The sequence below is a fragment of the Bos grunniens genome, chromosome 7 (genome assembly GCF_055505025.1).
Source record: "Bos grunniens cultivar Pamir isolate PY7600 chromosome 7, Bosgru_T2T1.0, whole genome shotgun sequence".
In the NCBI taxonomy this organism is placed as follows: Eukaryota; Metazoa; Chordata; class Mammalia; order Artiodactyla; family Bovidae; genus Bos; species Bos grunniens.
In genome coordinates this window covers 81,650,460-81,669,573 of record NC_141171.1, presented here as the reverse complement: position 1 = coordinate 81,669,573, position 19,114 = coordinate 81,650,460, and the positions used below count along the sequence as shown (strand labels likewise).

The following is a 19,114-nucleotide window of genomic DNA, read 5'->3' as shown; positions in this document are numbered from 1 at the left end:
TAATGAAAAGGTGTATGCATTGTTTAAAGAGTGAATTTTAAATATACCTCTTCTCAATAAATATTTTTTTCTTTTCCCAGGTTAGCACTCTATGTATATGAGTATCTGCTCCATGTAGGAGCTCAGAAATCGGCCCAAACATTTTTATCAGAGGTATGTTATGTATATTTTCTGTATTGTATTTTGATATCCTATATAAGTGAATGAAAAATAAAATGTAACAGTTATCTGAAAATTGTGAATGTTCAGTTATCCAAATGCATAATGTAGTCTTTGTAGATTATTGGAAGCATTTGCAGTATCTCAAAATGCCATTTCCGTGCAAATAACTTTCTACTCAACTTTCTAGCCATTTCTCCCCCCTGAGAAATAGAAACTAATAGTAATCTCAGCAACAATAATCAAGAAAGCATATTTGCTTTAAAAGGCAAACACCATCATATCTCTAGTTTTAGAAATATTTTATTTTGGCATTATTCACAGTTTTGGAAAATATGGTTTTTGTTTTTATTTTGTATAGATAATAGTGGGTTGATGACGGAACTTAAGTTAGAAAAGATTTTGATAATCTTGCTTCAAGTTTTTGTTTCTATTTTTCTCCTTCACAATTTTTAAACCTCAAATTTTAGCTTTCATACAGTGTTACCTTTTCTTCTTCAATTTATATAATAATGAGGAAGAGGAGGACTTTACTGAGTTATATTATGTGTGAGCATATTATCTATAGTTCTAAGAAATTTGCAAGGCATCTGGCATTATTTCTGATTTACTGATAAGAACTACAAGACTCAGGGAGTTCATATAACTAGTTTGTGCTCACACAGCTTAGTAAGTTATTGAACTAGGATTCAAACCTTCACTTCAGTTCAGTTCAGTCGCTCAGTTGTGTCCGACTCTCTGTGACCCCATGAATCGCAGCACGCCAGGCCTCCCTGTCCATCACCATCTCCCGGAGTTCACTCAAACTCACGTCCATCGAGTCAGTGATGCCATCCAGCCATCTCATCCTCTGTCGTCCCCTTCTCTTCCTGCCCCCAATCCTTCCCAGCATCAGAGTCTTTTCCAGTGAGTCAGTTCTTCACATGAGGTGGCCAAAGTGCTGGAGTTTCAGCTTTAGCATCATTCCTTCCAAAGAAATCCCAGGGCTGATGTCCTTCAGAATGGACTGGTTGGATCTCCTTGCAATCCAAGGGACTCTCAAGAGTCTTCTCCAACACCACAGTTCAAAAGCATCAATTCTTCAGTGCTCAGCTTTCTTCACAGTCCAACTCTCACATCCATACATGACCACAGGAAAAACCATAGCCTTGACTAGACAGACCTTTGTTGGCAAAGTAATGTCTCTGCTTTTGAATATGCTATCTAGGTTGGTCATAACTTTTCTTCCAACGAGTAAGCGTCTTTTAATTTCATGGCTGCAGTCACCATCTGCAGTGATTTTGGAGCCCAGAAAAATAAAGTCTGACACTGTTTCCACTGTTTCCCCATCTATTTCCCATGAAGTGATGGGACTAGATGCCATGGTCTTCATTTTCTAAATGTTGAGCTTTAAGCCAACTTTTTCACTCTCCTCTTTCACTCTCATCAAGAGGCTTTTTAGTTCCTCTTCACTTTCTGCCGTGAGGGTGGTGTCATCTGCATGTCTGAGGTTATTGATATTTCTCCCCGGCAATCTTGATTCCAGCTTGTGCTTCTTCCAGCCCAGTGTTTATCATGATGTACTCTGCATATAAGTTAAATAAATAAGGTGACAATATACAGCCTTGACGTATACATTTTCCTGTTTGGAACCAGTCTGTTGTTCCATGTCCAGTTCTAACTGTTGCTTCCTGACCTGCATACAGATTTCTCAAGAGGCAGGTCAGGTGGTCTGGTATGCCCATCTCTTGAAGAATTTTCCACAGTTTATTGTGATCCACACAGTCAAAGGCCTTGGCATAGTCAATAAAGCAGAAATAGATGTTTTTCTGGAACTTTCTTGCTTTTTCCATGATCCAAGACCGGGAGCTGACTGTGGCTCAGATCATGAACTCCTTATTGCCAAATTCAGACTTAAATTGAAGAAAGTAGGGAAAACCACTAGATCATTCAGGTATGACCTAAATCAGATCCCTTATGATTCAAATCTTAGGTCCATGTTAATTCCAAAGCCCCCGTTTTTCCCTCTGTTTCTGTGCTGTCCAGTATGGTAGCCACTGCCTAACTATGGCTTTGTGAGCACTTGAAATATGACTGATCGAATTGAGAAGTGCTATAAATATGAAGTTACACACTGGATTTTGAAGACTTGATGTGAAAAAAAGAATACAAAATATGAATAATTTTAAAAATTTGATCACATTGACAGGATAATATTTTGGATATATTAGGTAAAATAAAATTACTAGTGTTATTTTTCTTTTTAAAAGTAGTTACTAGAAAATTTTAAATTATATCCGTGGCTCTCATTTGTGGCCTGTGATTATATTTCTGTGGGACAGTGCTGATCAAAATTATGTTGTCTCTAGTGATCTCATGAGTTTGCCTCTACAAGATCAGGGACATGACAGGCAACCCTTTGACCAAAGTCCCTGCCTGAGGTACAGCCTTCTTGAGATTCACTATCCCCCAACAAGCACACAAGTAAATAAACACACGTATCCCCCCAATCTAATTAAATTAATTAATTAGTATATGTGAACCATTGGGGCCTATTTGCAAGTAAGAAAATTGAGAGGTATGCTCAGAACTTAAGTCAGTTGTTTTACCATAGAAGGAATTTATGCAGTGTAATAAAAATGTGATTTCAAAGTATATTTAAATCAAAACAAGTTTAACATATCTATTCCTGATTAAATTGTAAATTAGAAGACTTTGGTCTATAACCTTTCTGAGTCACAATCACTTTGATGTTCCAAAGGAAGCAACAGAGATTGCAAACAGGATACTTTTAATAATTATATTCTTAATCACTGCCAACTTATATTTAAAAGAAACTAAAGTCAGTTATGGAGATTTTAAACTTTTGTTTTAATGCAGTTGAAAACTTGATGAAAGGAGTTACTGATCACTTTTCCTAGATAAAGAATTGTTTTGAATTGGCTCAACTTTCTGAATCTGTTTTTTCTTGCCAACATTCATAATCATTTCATCAAACAAAAAAAGTGTTGCTAACTTATTTAAGGACATTCAGATATTTGGATTCAAATAAGTTATGTAGATTAAGCAGGTAACTAGATACTGTACTTACAGATATGCTTCTGAACTCAATGGAAAATGGAAATACGACGTTTTCTAGTGCTATTTGGTAAAAATAAAAGTATAATTTCAGAAGAGATTTGCACATTTTTAAACAAGTATTTACCATGATTTTATTGTCTCCGCTTGCATTTGGAATACAAAACTGAGGATTTCTCCATTATCAGTCTGGTTTGATTTCACAAGAGGAATCGGTTAAGCTGAAAAGAAACTCCTGTCACCAGGAAGATATACAGTATTACTGGACTTTGGAGATGGGTGTATGTGATCCCCAGGAGAGTTACATGAAAACCATTGAACATAAGGCAATAGTATATATTTTTGTGGGTACATATTTATGAACGTGAAGTAAAGTAAAAGGTCTGAAAGAATATACATTCCAAAGTAGTTGTTTGTGGGAGTGTGAATGTTAAAGTATTCAAAAAGGAATTTTTATCCTGCAATAAAAAATATTTGTAGGGTTTTTTAAAACAAATATACACAAACACACACACACACACATATATATTTGTATAGTTAAAATTATCTTGATTTTAAAATGAAAGTTTGGAGGTAGATTTGTAATAGGCCACTGCTGAGTACACCCTAGAGTTCTAGATACAGTCATCCCTCCATATCCACTGGGGATCGATTCCAGGACCCGGCTCCCCTCCCCCGGGGATGCCAAAATCCACAGTTGATCAAGTCCCTTATGTAAAACAGCACAAGTCCCTTATGTAAAACAGTGTTTGCCTATAACCTACACTCATTTTTGCGTGTATTTTAAATCATCTGTAGGTTATTTATAATACCTAATACAGTGCAAATGCTGTGTAATAGTTGTAAATACAATGTAAATGATATGTAAATAGTTGCCCATTGGGAGCAACTTCAACTTTTTGAAACTTTCTGGAACATTTTTTTCCAAGTATTTTCTACCCATGGTTGTTTGAATCTGTGGATGTGGAACCTGCAGATAGGGACCGTTGACTGTAATTTCAGTTGGTAAAATTTTAATAGCTTGCTATATTGTCCTCCTTCATGCTTTAAGTTTCCATCATACCAGCTGCTTGTGTCTGTCTGTACATACCAGAAGGCGTCTCTCATCTGAGCTTTAGTCAGTGTATTCACTGCCTAAAATCTCCTCCCCTTCTCTCCTTGATTAGCTCAGAGGTAGCTTTTTCTAGGAAAGCTTTCTCAGGGCTCCACCTCTCCGTGCTGATTGTGCATTCTTAACATGAAAGCCTTTACATATTCTGCCAGGAAGCTTGGACTTATCATCTCGGCAAAAGGGAACTTTTATTCTTTTAAGTAAAAGAGGTTTGTACTGTAGTGTCTGTGTGAATGGTTGTACCCATCCTCTTAAACTATGGACAGTGTAATCTTTTACAGCTTTATATCCTATTTAGCATGGCTTTCTCTCTACTTTCACTTGGATCGTCTGGAAGATTTAGGACTGCTTGTTGTAGAATGGGACTTCCCACGTGGCGCTAGTGGTAAAGAACCCAGCTGCCAATGCAAGAGATGTAGGAGACGCGGGTTCGATTCCTGGCTGGGAAGATCCTCTGGAGGAGGGCATGGCAACCACTCCAGTGTTCTTGCCTGGAGAATCTCATGGACAGAGGAGCCTGGCAGGCTCCTTGGGGTTGCAGAGTCAGACACGACTGAAGCAACTTAGCACTATCAGCATGTTGTAGAATGACTTCTTGAGTCAATTGTGTAGTAAAGGACCATCTTACCTAATTCTTACGCTATACTAGATTTTTACCTAATTCAGTACTGTTAAACAGGGAACTTAAAAAATGAGACTTATTTGAATTGGATATTTGTGATAAAAAGGAAATGACTGAAGTGGCACCAGTTACTCAATGTGGCACCAATTATTCAATGTTCTTACTCTGGTTCTAGGTGAAGTAGAATGCTTCTTCCAGTTTCGGCTTTCTTCCTCAGGATGAGTGAGGATATGGATGACTGTGACATTAGTGAGCCCTTGTCAGCAGGGTTTTTTGTGCTGGGCCACCTCTTTCATTTTGTGTGGGTTTGCCATCTGGACTAAGTTGTGAGAAGGTCAGGTTGGAACTCCAGGCATCATCTGAGCAAGTAAGATGTGAATCTCAGCATCTAAGTTCTCACTTGGGCTTGCCTTTCTGATAGTGCCCTTAGCTTAGCCTGTCAGAAATTTGATTGCTTTTGGTAGCTTTGGTTATCAGTCAAAATAGTAGGACACTCATTAGTCCAGCAATTTTTTTTCCTAGTTAAAAGTGATATCATTGGACTAACAATAAAAATTAAAACATTTGTCTAGCCAGGTTGTATTGACAAGCTCACTGTTATCTCTGATTCATCATAGATTCCAAACCATGGCTAAATCCTAAATGTTACTTTGGACTCATTAAAAACTATCTTTTTGCTGGATTATATTGTTCCATTTTAGATAAGATAATTCCTGTTTATTCCTGAAATTTTACATGGCATTTGTGCCTCAGAATGAGGCAAATAAAAAAGAGTGTTGCAGAGATCCAGATTTTCTCTTCTTAATAATTTTACCTTGTTTATACTTTATTATTAACCCTTATTTGCCATAAATTAGCCAGTAAGGTGGGAGAAGGCAATGGCACCCCACTCCAGTACTGTTGCCCGGAAAATCCCATGGATGGAGGAGCCTGGTAGGCTGCAGTCCATGGGGTCGCTAAGAGTCAGACATGACTGAGCGACTTCACTTTCACTTTCCACTTTCATGCATTGGAGAAGGAAATGGCAGCCCACTCCAGTGTTCTTGCATGGAGAATCCCATGGACTGAGAAGCCTGGTCGGCTGCAGTCCATGGGGTCGCACAGAGTTGGACATGACTGAAGCGACTTAGCAGCAGCCAGTAAGGTAGCCAGAAATAGAAGCTTAAAGACATCTAATGGGTGGCTTCTTCAGATTTTGTTAGGAATGCTAAATTATTGAACTCCATAGACTCAAAAATTCTGTTCTGTTTATTTTTTCATCTATGTGAAGAGAGGAAATAATAGTAGTGATTTCCTTGCATGTTTCTTGAACTTTGACTTGGAAACAACATAGTATAATGGGTCAGAGCAATGACTGTGGGGCCACACTGCTGGATATGAATTGTGTTCTAAATCGTATTTACTTATTCCATTTTCTCAATTATGAAAAAAAGATAATCATAGTAATACTTTAAAGTTGTGCTGAGGTTTAAATGAGTTAGTACATATGAAATAACTTGAAAGACCTGGCATGTGGTAAGTACTCAAAAGTGCTATTTTGAAAATTCTTTTCTATCTTGTGTAGTTTATTTCTTTAAAAATAAAACTGTAAAAGAGGATGAGATGGTTAGATAGCGTCACCAACTCGGTGGGCATGAATCTGAGCAAACTCCAGGAGATACTGAAGGACAGGGGAGCCTGGTGTGTTGCAGTCTGTGGGGTTGCAAAGAATCAGAGACAATTTAGCGACTGAACAACAACAATATAAATATATCGCCTGTGTGCCATATAGCTCCAAGTGTCTGTCACCTGGATAGCCCACAACCCCCCTACTTCCTAGGGTTACCTTTTCTGCCAAAATGACTCCAACTCAAACCCTAATGTGACAGATTGTCTCAGGTCCTCTTTCATATCTCTGGGGCTTACAAGAAGGGGGGAGGTTGTTATGTTTCCCTTGCTGTAATTTCCTGCCGTCACTCAGCATTGCAGCGCTGCTACTCTTCCTTATGGCTGATGCCTTTTCTTTGCCTCAGCTTTCCTGTTGCCCTCATAGCCTAAAGCCCCACGAACGCATTGGTCTTGGACATGAAGGATTCTTACTGAAAGTTAGGGGAAAACTGAAGACTATTAAGTGTTGATTAAGTACAGTATAAGCAACAAAATTGGCTCGGAGATTAGACACAACTATCCTTAAGTTCTTTGGTCTTCTTGCCATAGAGAATTTCTCACCAGCTGTTGTCCTGAAGACTCCTTCTGCCTTTTGTCTTGTTGAGTCCTCACAACTTTCCCAATTGCTCCTTTTCTGAATACTCCCAGACCCCCAGACTACTCCTTCCTGGAGACTATTAGCAACCTCCTAAATCTTTGTTGTTTTACTATGTAGAATATTAGCTATCTGTTCTTTACTTTCAAACCATTTCTAAGAGCCTCTGCCTTTCTGGGCCAGAAATATGAAGGATCCATCAAGGAGTTTTCCCAATTTCCCAAGAAAAAAATTTCTTTTATAAAGACTTCTGCATTCCTTCTAAAGCAGAACAGCACTATTCACTAAAATTTTCCGATTATGGAAATGATCTCTAATCTCTGCTGTTTAGTAAGTTCTCCACTAGTCACATGTGACAACAGAGCCCTTAAAAAGTGGCTAGAGAAATCGAAGAACATTCAATTAATTCTATGTAAAGAGCCACATGTGATTAATGAGTACCACATTGAATAGCACAGTTTTGAATTACATCTCCTTCAGAGTGCAGTCACATTTTTCTTCCTGTTGTACATCTGTTTGCTTTAATTTTTAAAATTAGAATGTAAAAGTTTTAACTTTTATTACATTTAGTGTATAGCTGCACCTATACTTCTATTCATGGATGGTGTTAGAAAATTAGTATAAACAGTAGATTATATTTAACTTAGAAGTCTCAGGAATTTTTCTAGGAACAAACATCTCCCCAACCAGGGATTGACTCCAGGTCTCCTGCATTACAGGCAGATTCTTTACCATGTGAGCCACCAGGGAAGCCTATACATAGGCATTTAGATTCTTTTCTTAATATAGGAACTAGCTTTATTATTTTATGATATTAATTTTTGTAATACTGGTTTTCAAAAAGTATGAAAGGACTTAGGAATACTCTGTAAAGTTTGGATTTCATGAGCTTCGGATGTATTGCTGTGCTGTTGGCGATGCTGTTGAAGTAGATCTAGATCCTCTGAAGTGGTCCCACACTGACAAAGCTGCTGTTGCTGCTGCTAAGTCGCTTCAGTCGTGTCCTACTCTGTGCGACCCCATGGACCGCAGCCCACCAGGCTCCTCCATCCATGGGATTTTCCAGGCAAGAGTACTGGAGTGGGGTGCCATTGCCTTCTCCGACTGACAAAGCTAGAACCCACCCCCCAAAAAGGTGCTACCAGCATCCAGAATTGCCCCACCTCTACTTTGTTGCTGATTCTGCAACAAGCAGCCACTTTTCTTTTGGAGCCAGGGGCAGGCAGCTTCTCTTCTTCCTCCTGCCCTTTGATCTCCTACTAGTATCTCCTGATAGAACTTAAGGGAAACTAGCTGGCTAGGAGCCTAGGAAATGTAATTTTCAGAATCCAAGTACTGAGTATAGAATGGAGGATATAGGAGGGTGGGTGTGGGGCTGAGAGGTAATAGGTAAATGACTATATACCTTGCCAGAGCAAATAATGCTGAAATAATAAGTATATGTGTGTGTATGTGTGTGTGTATCACAGATTCTTTATTATACACACTGTGCTTTGATTTTTGTTTTACTTGACTTCAATTGTTTTCTGTCAGTTTGCTAAACTTTATAAATATTCTCTTTTTGTGCTTGTAGCATTTTTCATTCTATGACCTGTGCCATAGTATAGTTTACCAGTCCCCTTACTAATGGACATTTATATTGTGTCCAGTCTTTTTCAATTACAAATGATGTTTCATTGAAAACTGTTTTATATGTAACTTTGCACATGTGACCATATTAATAAATTCCTATAAGAATTGCTATATCAGAGAGTAGGTTCATTAAAATTTATAATTTTCATTTATAAATCATATGGCATATCTTATTCTTGCCAGCATACCGTTCATTCATGATTCAGTGTTTGGCTCTGCATTTATATAGAAATGCTGAAAACAGTAGATCATATTACAGCGACACTGCCTAATCACAGACCAGGCCCTTAGATGTAAAGTATGGTGGTAGGCATTGGCCTTCCAATTTACAAGGTTACAGGAGAATACAGCTTTTAGCTGGACTGATGATGGAAGGAAGGGAGGTGGGTGATTTAAAGAGCAAAAGCCTAAGGACTAGGGAAAACATACAGAGGCTGCAATAATACAAGAAGAAAAAATAGAGAGAAATTATTTGCATAGATACCATTTAAGCACCTAAACAAGCCTGAAGCCCATGAAACTCAGTACAACAGAAAATGCCTCTTCATAGACAGCAGAAGAATTGTTTCTAAAGCGACTTTTGACATTTAGAGGTGTTTTCTGGCTATCCCTCAACCTCATCCATCATTATGTTTGCTAAAAAAATTATACATATGAATATGACTTCAAAATGGAAGTCCTTTACCTTTTTCCAGAGATAATAGTTATAAGTTTGGTGTCATTTTTTTAATATACATACAACCAAGTTCATACATACATATTCACACATATGTTTAAACAGAAAAGGTTTTATACTGTATGTATTATTCTGTAGCCTTTCTTAATCTCATTTGAAAAACCAGTCTATGATAGCCCTTTTTCCATATAGATTTATCTTATTCTCTTTAATGATTACACACTGTTCTGGGTGTTTAAGTAGTAAATTTTATTTTGCATTCACTGTTTGTGAATATTTTTCACGTCATTTCTAATTTTCATTGTTTGTAACAATGCCGCAGTAAATGTGACAAAGTTTTCTCTAGATCAGGTTCTGTTTTCCTGAATACCATCTCATGCTTTCTCTAAATGAGTATTATCTGGAGTAGTATTTGGGGCTTCCCAGGTGGCTCAGCAGTAAAGGATACACCTGCCAATGCAGGAGACATGGGTTTGATCCCTGGGTTGGGAAGATCCCCTGGAGAAGAAAATGGCAACCCAACCAGTATTCTTGCCTGGAAAATCCCATAGACAGAGGAGCCTGGCGGGTTACAGCCCATGGGGTCACAAAGAGTTGGACACGACTAAGCACGCATGTAACAAGAATAGTAATTAGTTTGGAGGCAAAAGACTACCATTCACTATGGAAACATATTCCTGTGTAGAACCATCTCCTCTTCGTAAATAGCTTGCACATTGGTTGTTGTTCCCTGAATAACTGTGAAAGGATGACTTTTGTGTTAACTTAAATATGTTTGACCAAAGTTTTAGCTGTTTCTTCCACAGACTTGCAATTTAAAGTGAGAAAGGTGAACTTCACTCATGATATAGAAGGTAATCAAAGCTAAGACTTGCAGTAGTAGACTGAAAGTATTGGGAAGGCCAAGTTAAAAAGCAGAGGCAAAGACTGTTAAAACATTTATAGTAAACCTTTACCTCTAATATTGTTTCAGAGTTGATTAATGAATGACAGTGAAAAGAGATTAGATGCAAGTTAAATTACATTATTTTTTTTTCTTTAAATCAAGCATATAATATTTAGTCAGAACATAACTTTAAGGAAGCTCCCAGGTCTTTCAGGGTCAGAATTCTCCACACAAAAGGATAATTTCAAATGTAATATCCCCTTTCAAGTTCAGTATTTCACCAAATAACTCATTATGGTCAGAGTAGCCTACTTCTTGTAATTTTTTCATTGGTAGTGGCACTAGCTGGAGTACTATAGTTTTGACTTTTTAGTGCTTTTGCATTTCTCCATATTAAAACAACTAAGGCTTCTGGCTTTGATGTGTTTGAATAATTTAGAAAGAAATGTCACACATCTTTCTAGGTTTTGGTCATTGTCTCAGTGTTTTGTTATTGCAGCATGATGGAAGTAAGAAAGGAGGCCCTTTAGATTATACTTCTGGTATCTTAAATATCAATAAAAAATAATAGTAACCAAGTAACCAATATAATTTTCCTAGCTTAGAAGCTGAGGTTTCAGATTTTAAACATGGAATTTGGAACTAGGGATTGGGGCTCTTTAGCACCATAAATGGAACTGAGTACCCTTTCTAAACTACGTGGAGCACAATGGTTTTTCTTTTTTCCCTCCCATTTTTTTATGACATTTTACTTCTTTCACATTCATGTGCTGACATGGCTTGTTTACATTCTAAATTCTGTCCAAGTTTCTGTAACCTCAGCAACACCTGTAACAGAGCATCACTCTAACGTGGACAGGGAAGAAAATATTTTCCTGGAGAAACACCCTGGAATTCTCTGATTGAGTAATTTGCAAAAGATTGTTAGCCATAAGCTTCCTCTTAAATGGAAATGCTTTACAGTTTTAATGGGCTTGCTTCGAGGGGAAAAGACATCATTTAATAAAGGAGATAGGAAATATAAAAAAAATAATAATAAAGTGAGAAAGGTGAACTTCACTCATGATATAGAAAATAATATTTTGAGGATGAAAGAGATGATGTTTATGAAACATTTTGTTTCTCTTAGGAGTAATAAGATGTCATACTGTTTAAAATACAAATACATTATCTTCAGACTTCCTCTTACAGAAGACCATATCAAATATAATCATATAGGTGTTTTCCTAGAGTACCTTATCTCCTGAAACATCTGATGACTGGCTGTGGAAGTTGTGAAAGTACAAGAAAATGACTGCTTAGTTGGTGATGTGGTGGAGCAGGACTCTTGTTAGACCGTGAGTCTAATAACCTCTAGCACAGTCTGTCATTCAGACCTAGTCATGCCGCTTTGACTCTTCATAAAGTCATCTCACATTCTCCTTTTAAGTATTTCACAGTTGTGTTCAGTAAAGTCAAGATGAGCTGAGATGAAACGTAAAGACTGTACTTTGAAAAACTTCCTGTTTATATGCTTAGGATGATTCTAGGGATTAGGAATATTAGTATGTCTGGGGCACATCTGTGAGGTGCATCATTATGCCCTTTCAAGAAGACATGGACTTGGGAAAAGATGGTAAGAGAAAAGATTGAGAGAAAAGATGAGACACAGGTTTTTGACTAAATTATAACTTCAGCAGGATGTCAGAGCTTTATTTCTCATAAGACACATTAAGTACCATTTCTTATTTTTCATGAACCAAAAAAGATAAAATACTAATCACCTGAAATTTTCAGATAAAAGGTAGCATAGATTTTTAAAAAATTTTGAATGTTACTACTTTGGAGAATTCAAGTTAGGGTCTGGCTTCCATTTATATAACATGTTCTGGTTCATTGTTTATGTTTATACTTTATAAATTTAAGTTGATTAACTCTTAGAGTTTCACTTTATCCCTTAAAATGGCTATCACATGCATAATTTTCTAATCTTCAGAGAATTTCTCTGGTTTTTGAGAGCAAATAACTTTTTTACATCAGAGTTTTCATTGATTTATACTTTGTGTGCATAAGCACTGTAAAAATGCTGTCAGTTTCAGTGATTTTAATTATGCTTAAGTTTAACATCTCTTCCTTAAAGAGGGTTTTTTTTGTGTGTGTGTTTTAACGTTTAGAATCACGTCATGAGTTTTTATTTTAAAATATTTTTGTTTTTTTATCCTATTGGGATAACTTTTTCCGTAGTAGGTGATGGAAAGAATTCTTTGAATCAGTCAGTATTCATAGTTGTTTGCTTCCTAGTAGTGGTAAGGGCCAATGGGCACATTTTACTGATTGGAGTTTTGTTAAATTATTTTTTAGTTATTTAAAAAACTAAAAGCTATACTTACATATAAGGGTTCTTTGTTCTTGAAGCTGGATCACCTTAGCTAACATTATAACTTCTTACAGTTTGTCTGTTCTCTTTATCCTCCTTCACTGCTTTATTTTCCTCCATAGCATTTGTCACCTTCTAGTATAAATGCAGTCTTTTCCGGGGGCGGGGTGTGGTATGGGGCAGGGGCGTGCGTTTGTTATGGTCCGTTTTCCCTACTGAGCTTCTCCTTAATGGTGAAGAATCCACCTGCAATGCAGGAGATGTGGGTTCAGTCCTTGGGTCAGAAAGATCCTGTGGAGAAGGAAGTAACCACCCACTCCAGTATTCTTGCCTGGGAAATCCCATGGGCAGAGGTGCTTGGCAGGCTAGTCCATGGGGTCGCAAAGAGTCAGACACGACTTAGCAACTAAACAACAACAATCCTTCCTACTAAAATGTAATCTCCTCGAATGCAAAGATTTTCATCTTTTCTTCTTAATGCTATCCAGTGCTTAGAAAAGGCACTGTATAAATACACACTCAGCTTTGCGATTTTTAAATTTAATTTGTAAAAAGCATTTAATCAGAACTTTTAATTTTGAGAATATTGACCTTGTTTTAAATTTTTATTATAGTGAACTTCAACTCATCTGAAATATAAATAGTTGGAAAGTCAATATCACCATCTTTTAAAATTCTTACATATGCCTTCTTAGTTCCATCCTCTCAAATCAGAAACTTATTCACAAATTCAGTCCTTCAAGTTTAATTTGGAGTCTGTACATATTAAGCCCAAGTTCTTGCAAGTGTCTGGGTTAGTGGTGATAGCTGATTTCCGTATTGGTGTTAATAATTGTGATTTTCATGTGCCTTAAGATCCTGAAATACCTTCTGAAATTCTGGCACAGTGGGAAGCAAATTCAGGAAAATAATGGTGGCATCTTCTCTCAGATTATTCAGTCAGCAAATTATAATATAAAATGAGTATTTGTAAAGCTTGGATAAAGAATAACATGAAAATGATTAAAATCCTATATATTATCTTAATATTTTAAAAGGGAAAATATTGCTTTGTCATATGTGTAGGGAAAGTATTATTAGGAGTGTTTAATATCTATTTTATTCATTTTAGATAAGATGGGAAAAGAACATCACGTTGGGGGAGCCACCAGGATTCTTACATTCTTGGTGGTGGTAAGTATCTTTTATTCCATTTTCATTAGATTGATGATGCATTTCACTAGGCTTGCACATACCTGTTTATGGTTTTATGCTTCTCATTTATACTTTTTCATTTTCTGCAATTATTTTCTGAAAGGTAGCACTTATAAAACAACAACAACAACAACAACAACAACAATAAAAAACAAGCTCAAAACCAGCATTAAGTAGTTAACTTAAAGATACTGCTATTAAGTCAAGATGTAATTGTGACCAATGTGGACTCTCCAGCTCTAAGTATGAGTTTGTATTAGTCAACTCTGGTTACCATAAGAAAATACCATAGACTGGGTGGCTTAAACAGTAGAAATTACTTTTCTCACAGTTCTGGAGGCCAGAAGTCCCGAGTTCAATCTGCCAAGCATGATGTGTTTCTAATGAGAACTCTCTTCCTGGCTTGTAGATAGCTGCCTTCTTACTGTGTCCTCACATGGATAGAGAGAGAGAAAGCACACACATATCAGAATGAGAGAGACAGAGCAAGCACATGCTGACTGACTGGCTAGCTCTCTGATGGCTGTGTTTGTAGGGGCACTAATTGCATCATGAGGGCCCCACCCTTGTGACTTCATCTAAGCCTGAAGATTCTGAAGGTGGTGGTGGTGGTGGTGGTGAATTTTCAGAATAGTCTAAAAAAGTTTGAAATAGTTCTAGATAGATTCAGAGATAGAACTGCCTAGGAATGTACACACAAATGATCAGTCAGTATTAAAGGCTAGTTGATATCAGAACTTGCAAATTTTATTGCAGCACCAATACACCCAGGTTTGTGACTTTTCTGCAGCAGCATTAGTCTAGGTACTCAAATGGAAAAGCTAAGGTTTTTCTTTTTTTTTTTAAAGTTTCTTCATTTAGGAGCATTTCCTGTTCAGTATGTTAAAACACTCATCTCTCAGCATCATACTTAAAAGGAAAAAACAAAAATAAAAGTTCTCTTCCAGTGCCGTGGATGTGGTTTCCTGGTCTGTTACTTAATGCCATCGTCTTTGTAATCTCTCTCCTGAAAACGTGCTTTACTAGAAGTCCCGTGGTGAATGGAACCGCACTTGGTCAGTTATGATTGTGGGTTTCCCTTGTTAGTCTCCAATACGTATGGCAGGAACAGGTGCGGGCCTTTGGTTCAGAGTTTTTCCTGTATTTGGAATAACGGTTCATTGCAGTTAAGCACTATTGTGCTTTTTCCTGGGGCTTAAGACTGATGTCTTGTAACATAATGTTTTAAAAGTCAGTTTTTCATTTTACATAAGCTGTTTTTATGGTATCTAGATCTAGACTATAAATGCTTAACTGCTGAATGTAATTGAGGTTCCCCACTTATCGACACCCTTATATTTTATATGTTTCCTATTATGTCTATAAAGTGACACAAGAAACCACGTTAGAGGTCTGTCCATATTGGATTAGTGGGCTAACAAAATGAAGATTTTAAGTTTTTCATTATAGAATTAATTCCGTTTCTTGCACCCATCTCTCTTTTACTCCCTTCCTCATGAATCTAACCTATCCTTGTACTGTAGATGGTTGATAATAATTCACTGAATACTTTGGCTTTTTGCTTCTGTCAGACTTCAGTTTTTTTGGTCGTTTTTATCAGTAGGTGCAGCTCTTAGATCTGCTATTGCTCTTCCTTTTTCTGTGGCTCTTAGATTCAGGGGAGCTCTTTCTCTGTGGTTTTGGTATTTTAAGTAATTTTTACTTAGTTGTAGATATCAAAGAAATTGTAAATAAAGGGCACATAAATATTTTAGGCCATATTTATTTTCATTTAAGTCTAGCACATGCAAAAGGTACATTGTTTTCAGTGTTTTTAATGTTCTTCCCTAAAACTACTACATGTACCTTTTGAGGTGCCTGCTTTATATAAATGAGTGATTCTTAATGATTTTTAAGTCATGGGGTCCTCTGAGAACTGATGGAAAGCTAGGGATCCCCTCTTTCAGGACATTGCCCAGATCCTAAGCTTTTCTGATCATTGTGTGTAGCTAACCATGACTATGGGCCTTAAGTCCAGCAGGGTCCTGACTTTTTTTCCCGTTGTTTCAAAGATCTCTTTGTTTTTTTTTTTTTTAATTGATACTTCATTTTTTAGAGTAGTTTTCAGTCAGTTCATAACAAAATTGAGGAGAAGGTAGAGATTTTCCATGTAACTCCTGCTTCCACAATATATAGCCTTCCCATAATCAACATTCCCCACCAGAGTGGTACCCTTGTTATAACTGATGAACCTACATTAACACACTATAATCACTCCAAGTCCATAATTTACATTACAGTTCATTTCTGGTGTTGTACATTCTGTGGCCTTAAGCAAATGTATAATGACGTGTATCCACAATTATAGTAATGTACAGTGTGACAAGTAAGAACAGGGCCTGGGGTTGGGACTCTGAGGAAGGTCAACATTTAAGTGTAAACAGATAAAGAGGAGCCTCAAAAGAAAATACCTAGAGAGGAAGGAGGGTAATCAGGAAAGAATAATGTATGGAAACTAGAAAAGGTGTTCAAAGGAGAGAGTAAATTCTGCAGCAGGTATAAGTTAAAAAAAAAAAAGTTTTCCTGAATTGGGAACTAAGGTTTTCTTAGATCTTCTTGGGGAGAACAGTTTCAGTGGAATAGTGAACATGAAATTTAGGGGACTGTTATGTTCCATTTTTCCAGCTCCAGGGTTATGAAGAATAGTTGAGGTATGTGGTGATATGTATAGTAGTTTCAGGATTAACAACACAGAACAGGACCTAGCATTTTTGTATTTTTATTTTTAGCATAGATTTCAGCATGTATGTAGATGGAGGTAAAAAGAGTAGGGGAGATTGAAGATGCTGAAAGAGAATAAATATGAACAAAAATGCAGAATAAATTACGGGAGGAATGAGGGGCAGAGGCCTTGGAGAGGAGAGAAATTTCTCCCTTTAGTATGGCTTAGGGGAAAGTGTGTGATTTTACTTTCTGGAAATGTTTTTCTTGTTCCTAATATGATGTCCCTTGTGATTTCTTTTCTTCTTTCAGTTTGTATCATGCCCAGTACTGTTGTAATTTTTATGCCTCTCTCCCGTGCTCATTACATTCACTGTGATCAAATCCATCTTGAAAACATGTTTCCTGTTAATATGCTTTAATAAAAGTTCCCAGCTCTCTTCCATGAATTTCAGGGATACAAATGCTGAGGAACTTCTTTCCCCTGAAATTAATGTCCCTTTTTATTTGTATAATTTAAAAATACACACTTTTTAAAACTTCCTATTTCAACTTTTAATGGAAGAAACTTTTAAATTTAATTTTATATATAAAAACCTTTTAGAATAACTTTGGGCTCATGTATTTATATCCTGTAATTAAATATGTATAACATTGCAGGAAAAAATGAACCAATAACTAAGGTTATCATAAGAATCCAGTTTCTGTCTCCTGGCAGTGGAAAAGTCAAATTTTGCAGCATGCTAGCACTCTGACGATCTTAGAATCTAATAATGACATCAGGTGTAGCTAAGAATAACCAAATATACGTGTGAAAATAATTGTGTGTGTTGGAATTAGCCTGCTTACTAGAATGATATATAATATTTGTAAGTGGCAGACTACTTCTTACTCATCTTGTATGTCTTGCCTATAATAGGCATTGCATAACTAATTATTTATTTGAATTTGTTAAACTAAACATCAATATAAGACAATGTAGGCAACAACTAGGATAGAAAGAGGAGTATAATCACAATAAGAAGGGAAGAAAGTAAACAACAGAAGTGGTCAGACTGTATGGAAAAAGTGAAATGTGTTGGAGAGTAGGGAAGGAATGTGGAATACAAGGAAGATTTGGTGGGAAGACACTGTAAAAACAACAACAACTTGGAATTTTCCACTAAATACAAAGGATTGGAAAGGAAATTGACACAAATTTTACTTCCTTAATAAGAAAACTTTTTTTGACCATATTAACTCTATGAGTCTTTTCTAGAATATTTTTAATACCTGTATGCTGTTTTAAAAATAATTTAGGAACTTCCCTAGCAGGCCAGTGGTTAAGACTTCACCTTGTCTCTATTGTTGTAGAACTGTGTATTTCTTCTTTGGGTAAACGTCTTTAAAAGGATATATTTCTTTACCTTTATTCAAGAAAATAATGTATATTTTTAATACATTTTTTATATATCTAATAATGTAGGATTATTAGAAACACTATATATAAAGTTATGCTACTTTAGTAATTTGTTTTATTATCCTTATTATGGCACTTATAAATTTTTGACCACTTACTAAATCCATAAAGAGAAACATTGTCATAATATTGCATATAATATTCTGTGATTAAATACAATTTAAAGACAGCCATTATAAAATTTCAGTTTTAAGAACTTTGACGTTCCTTAAGAACATGAAAATAAGTATAATTGCAATACATGATAAATCATAACACACCTGTTCCAGGTGGAACACTTTAAGCTGTATCCTTGTCTATGTATAATTATTATACTTTTTATCCCAAAAGGAATATAGGAAAGCCAAGCACAATTTTAAACTGCTTGCACTCTAGTTTAGGAATTGAAATTATTTGAATTCATTTGGTCTTTATTGTTTGCTTTGTATTTCTTGCTTATTGTAGAAATTTAAAAGGAAATAAATGTCAGTACTTAATCTTTCATATATTTTGCCTCCAAGAGTAATCTTATTTTACGGAATTAATTGTTATAATGCCTAGAGAATGTTTTATCCTAGCTCAGGAGAGAGATCCAGATAAAATGCGACTTCAAAGGTCAAAACAAAGAGACAAGTTTGATTTACCAAGCTTTATTGTGCCATTGTTAACTGTGCCCTCAGCCCAATGACCTGCCTTAACAATATGTATGCATTTTAAATTTTTGTGCAAGCTAATTATAGTGTTATATTATTAATAATATATTGACTGTAAGACCCTGTGCTTATTTTATACAATTTAATTTTCTTAACAGCCCCATTTTATAGAGGAGAAAATTGTTTCTTGTTTAAACAAATTGAGCTAGTAGGCGGCAGGGCCAGCTTCTATCTCAGATATGTCCTGTTCCTAAAGTTAGGCCGTTAACCATTTGGCTGAGCATACTTTGCAGTTCTCTAGAGAGGGAAATGTACAGTAAAAAAATATTTGTTGATCAGTAAAACTGCTTTTGTTTATCATTAGGACTTTCAGACATTTGCTTTCTTG

The 19,114-nt window shown here is 36.3% G+C and overlaps 1 protein-coding gene across 38 annotated transcripts in view; it reads left to right on the top strand.

The window, feature by feature from the left end:
* Positions 1-19,114, top strand: part of SSBP2 (single stranded DNA binding protein 2) — a 311,630-nt gene that overhangs the window by 91,146 nt on the left and 201,370 nt on the right. For 35 of the 38 annotated variants that reach the window (XR_015168031.1, XR_015168030.1, XR_015168029.1 and 32 more), the window contains 2 exons: positions 81-153; positions 13,853-13,914. Coding sequence is in view for 15 of the 38 variants with exons in the window: in XM_086412832.1 (XP_086268958.1) it covers positions 81-153; positions 13,853-13,914 (135 nt within the window). In the remaining 23 variants the exon portion in view is untranslated. Of the gene's footprint in view, positions 1-80; positions 154-11,603; positions 11,723-13,852; positions 13,915-19,114 lie in introns of all 38 variants that reach the window. The other 3 variants (XR_015168037.1, XR_015168035.1, XR_015168036.1) reach the window with 2 other exon arrangements.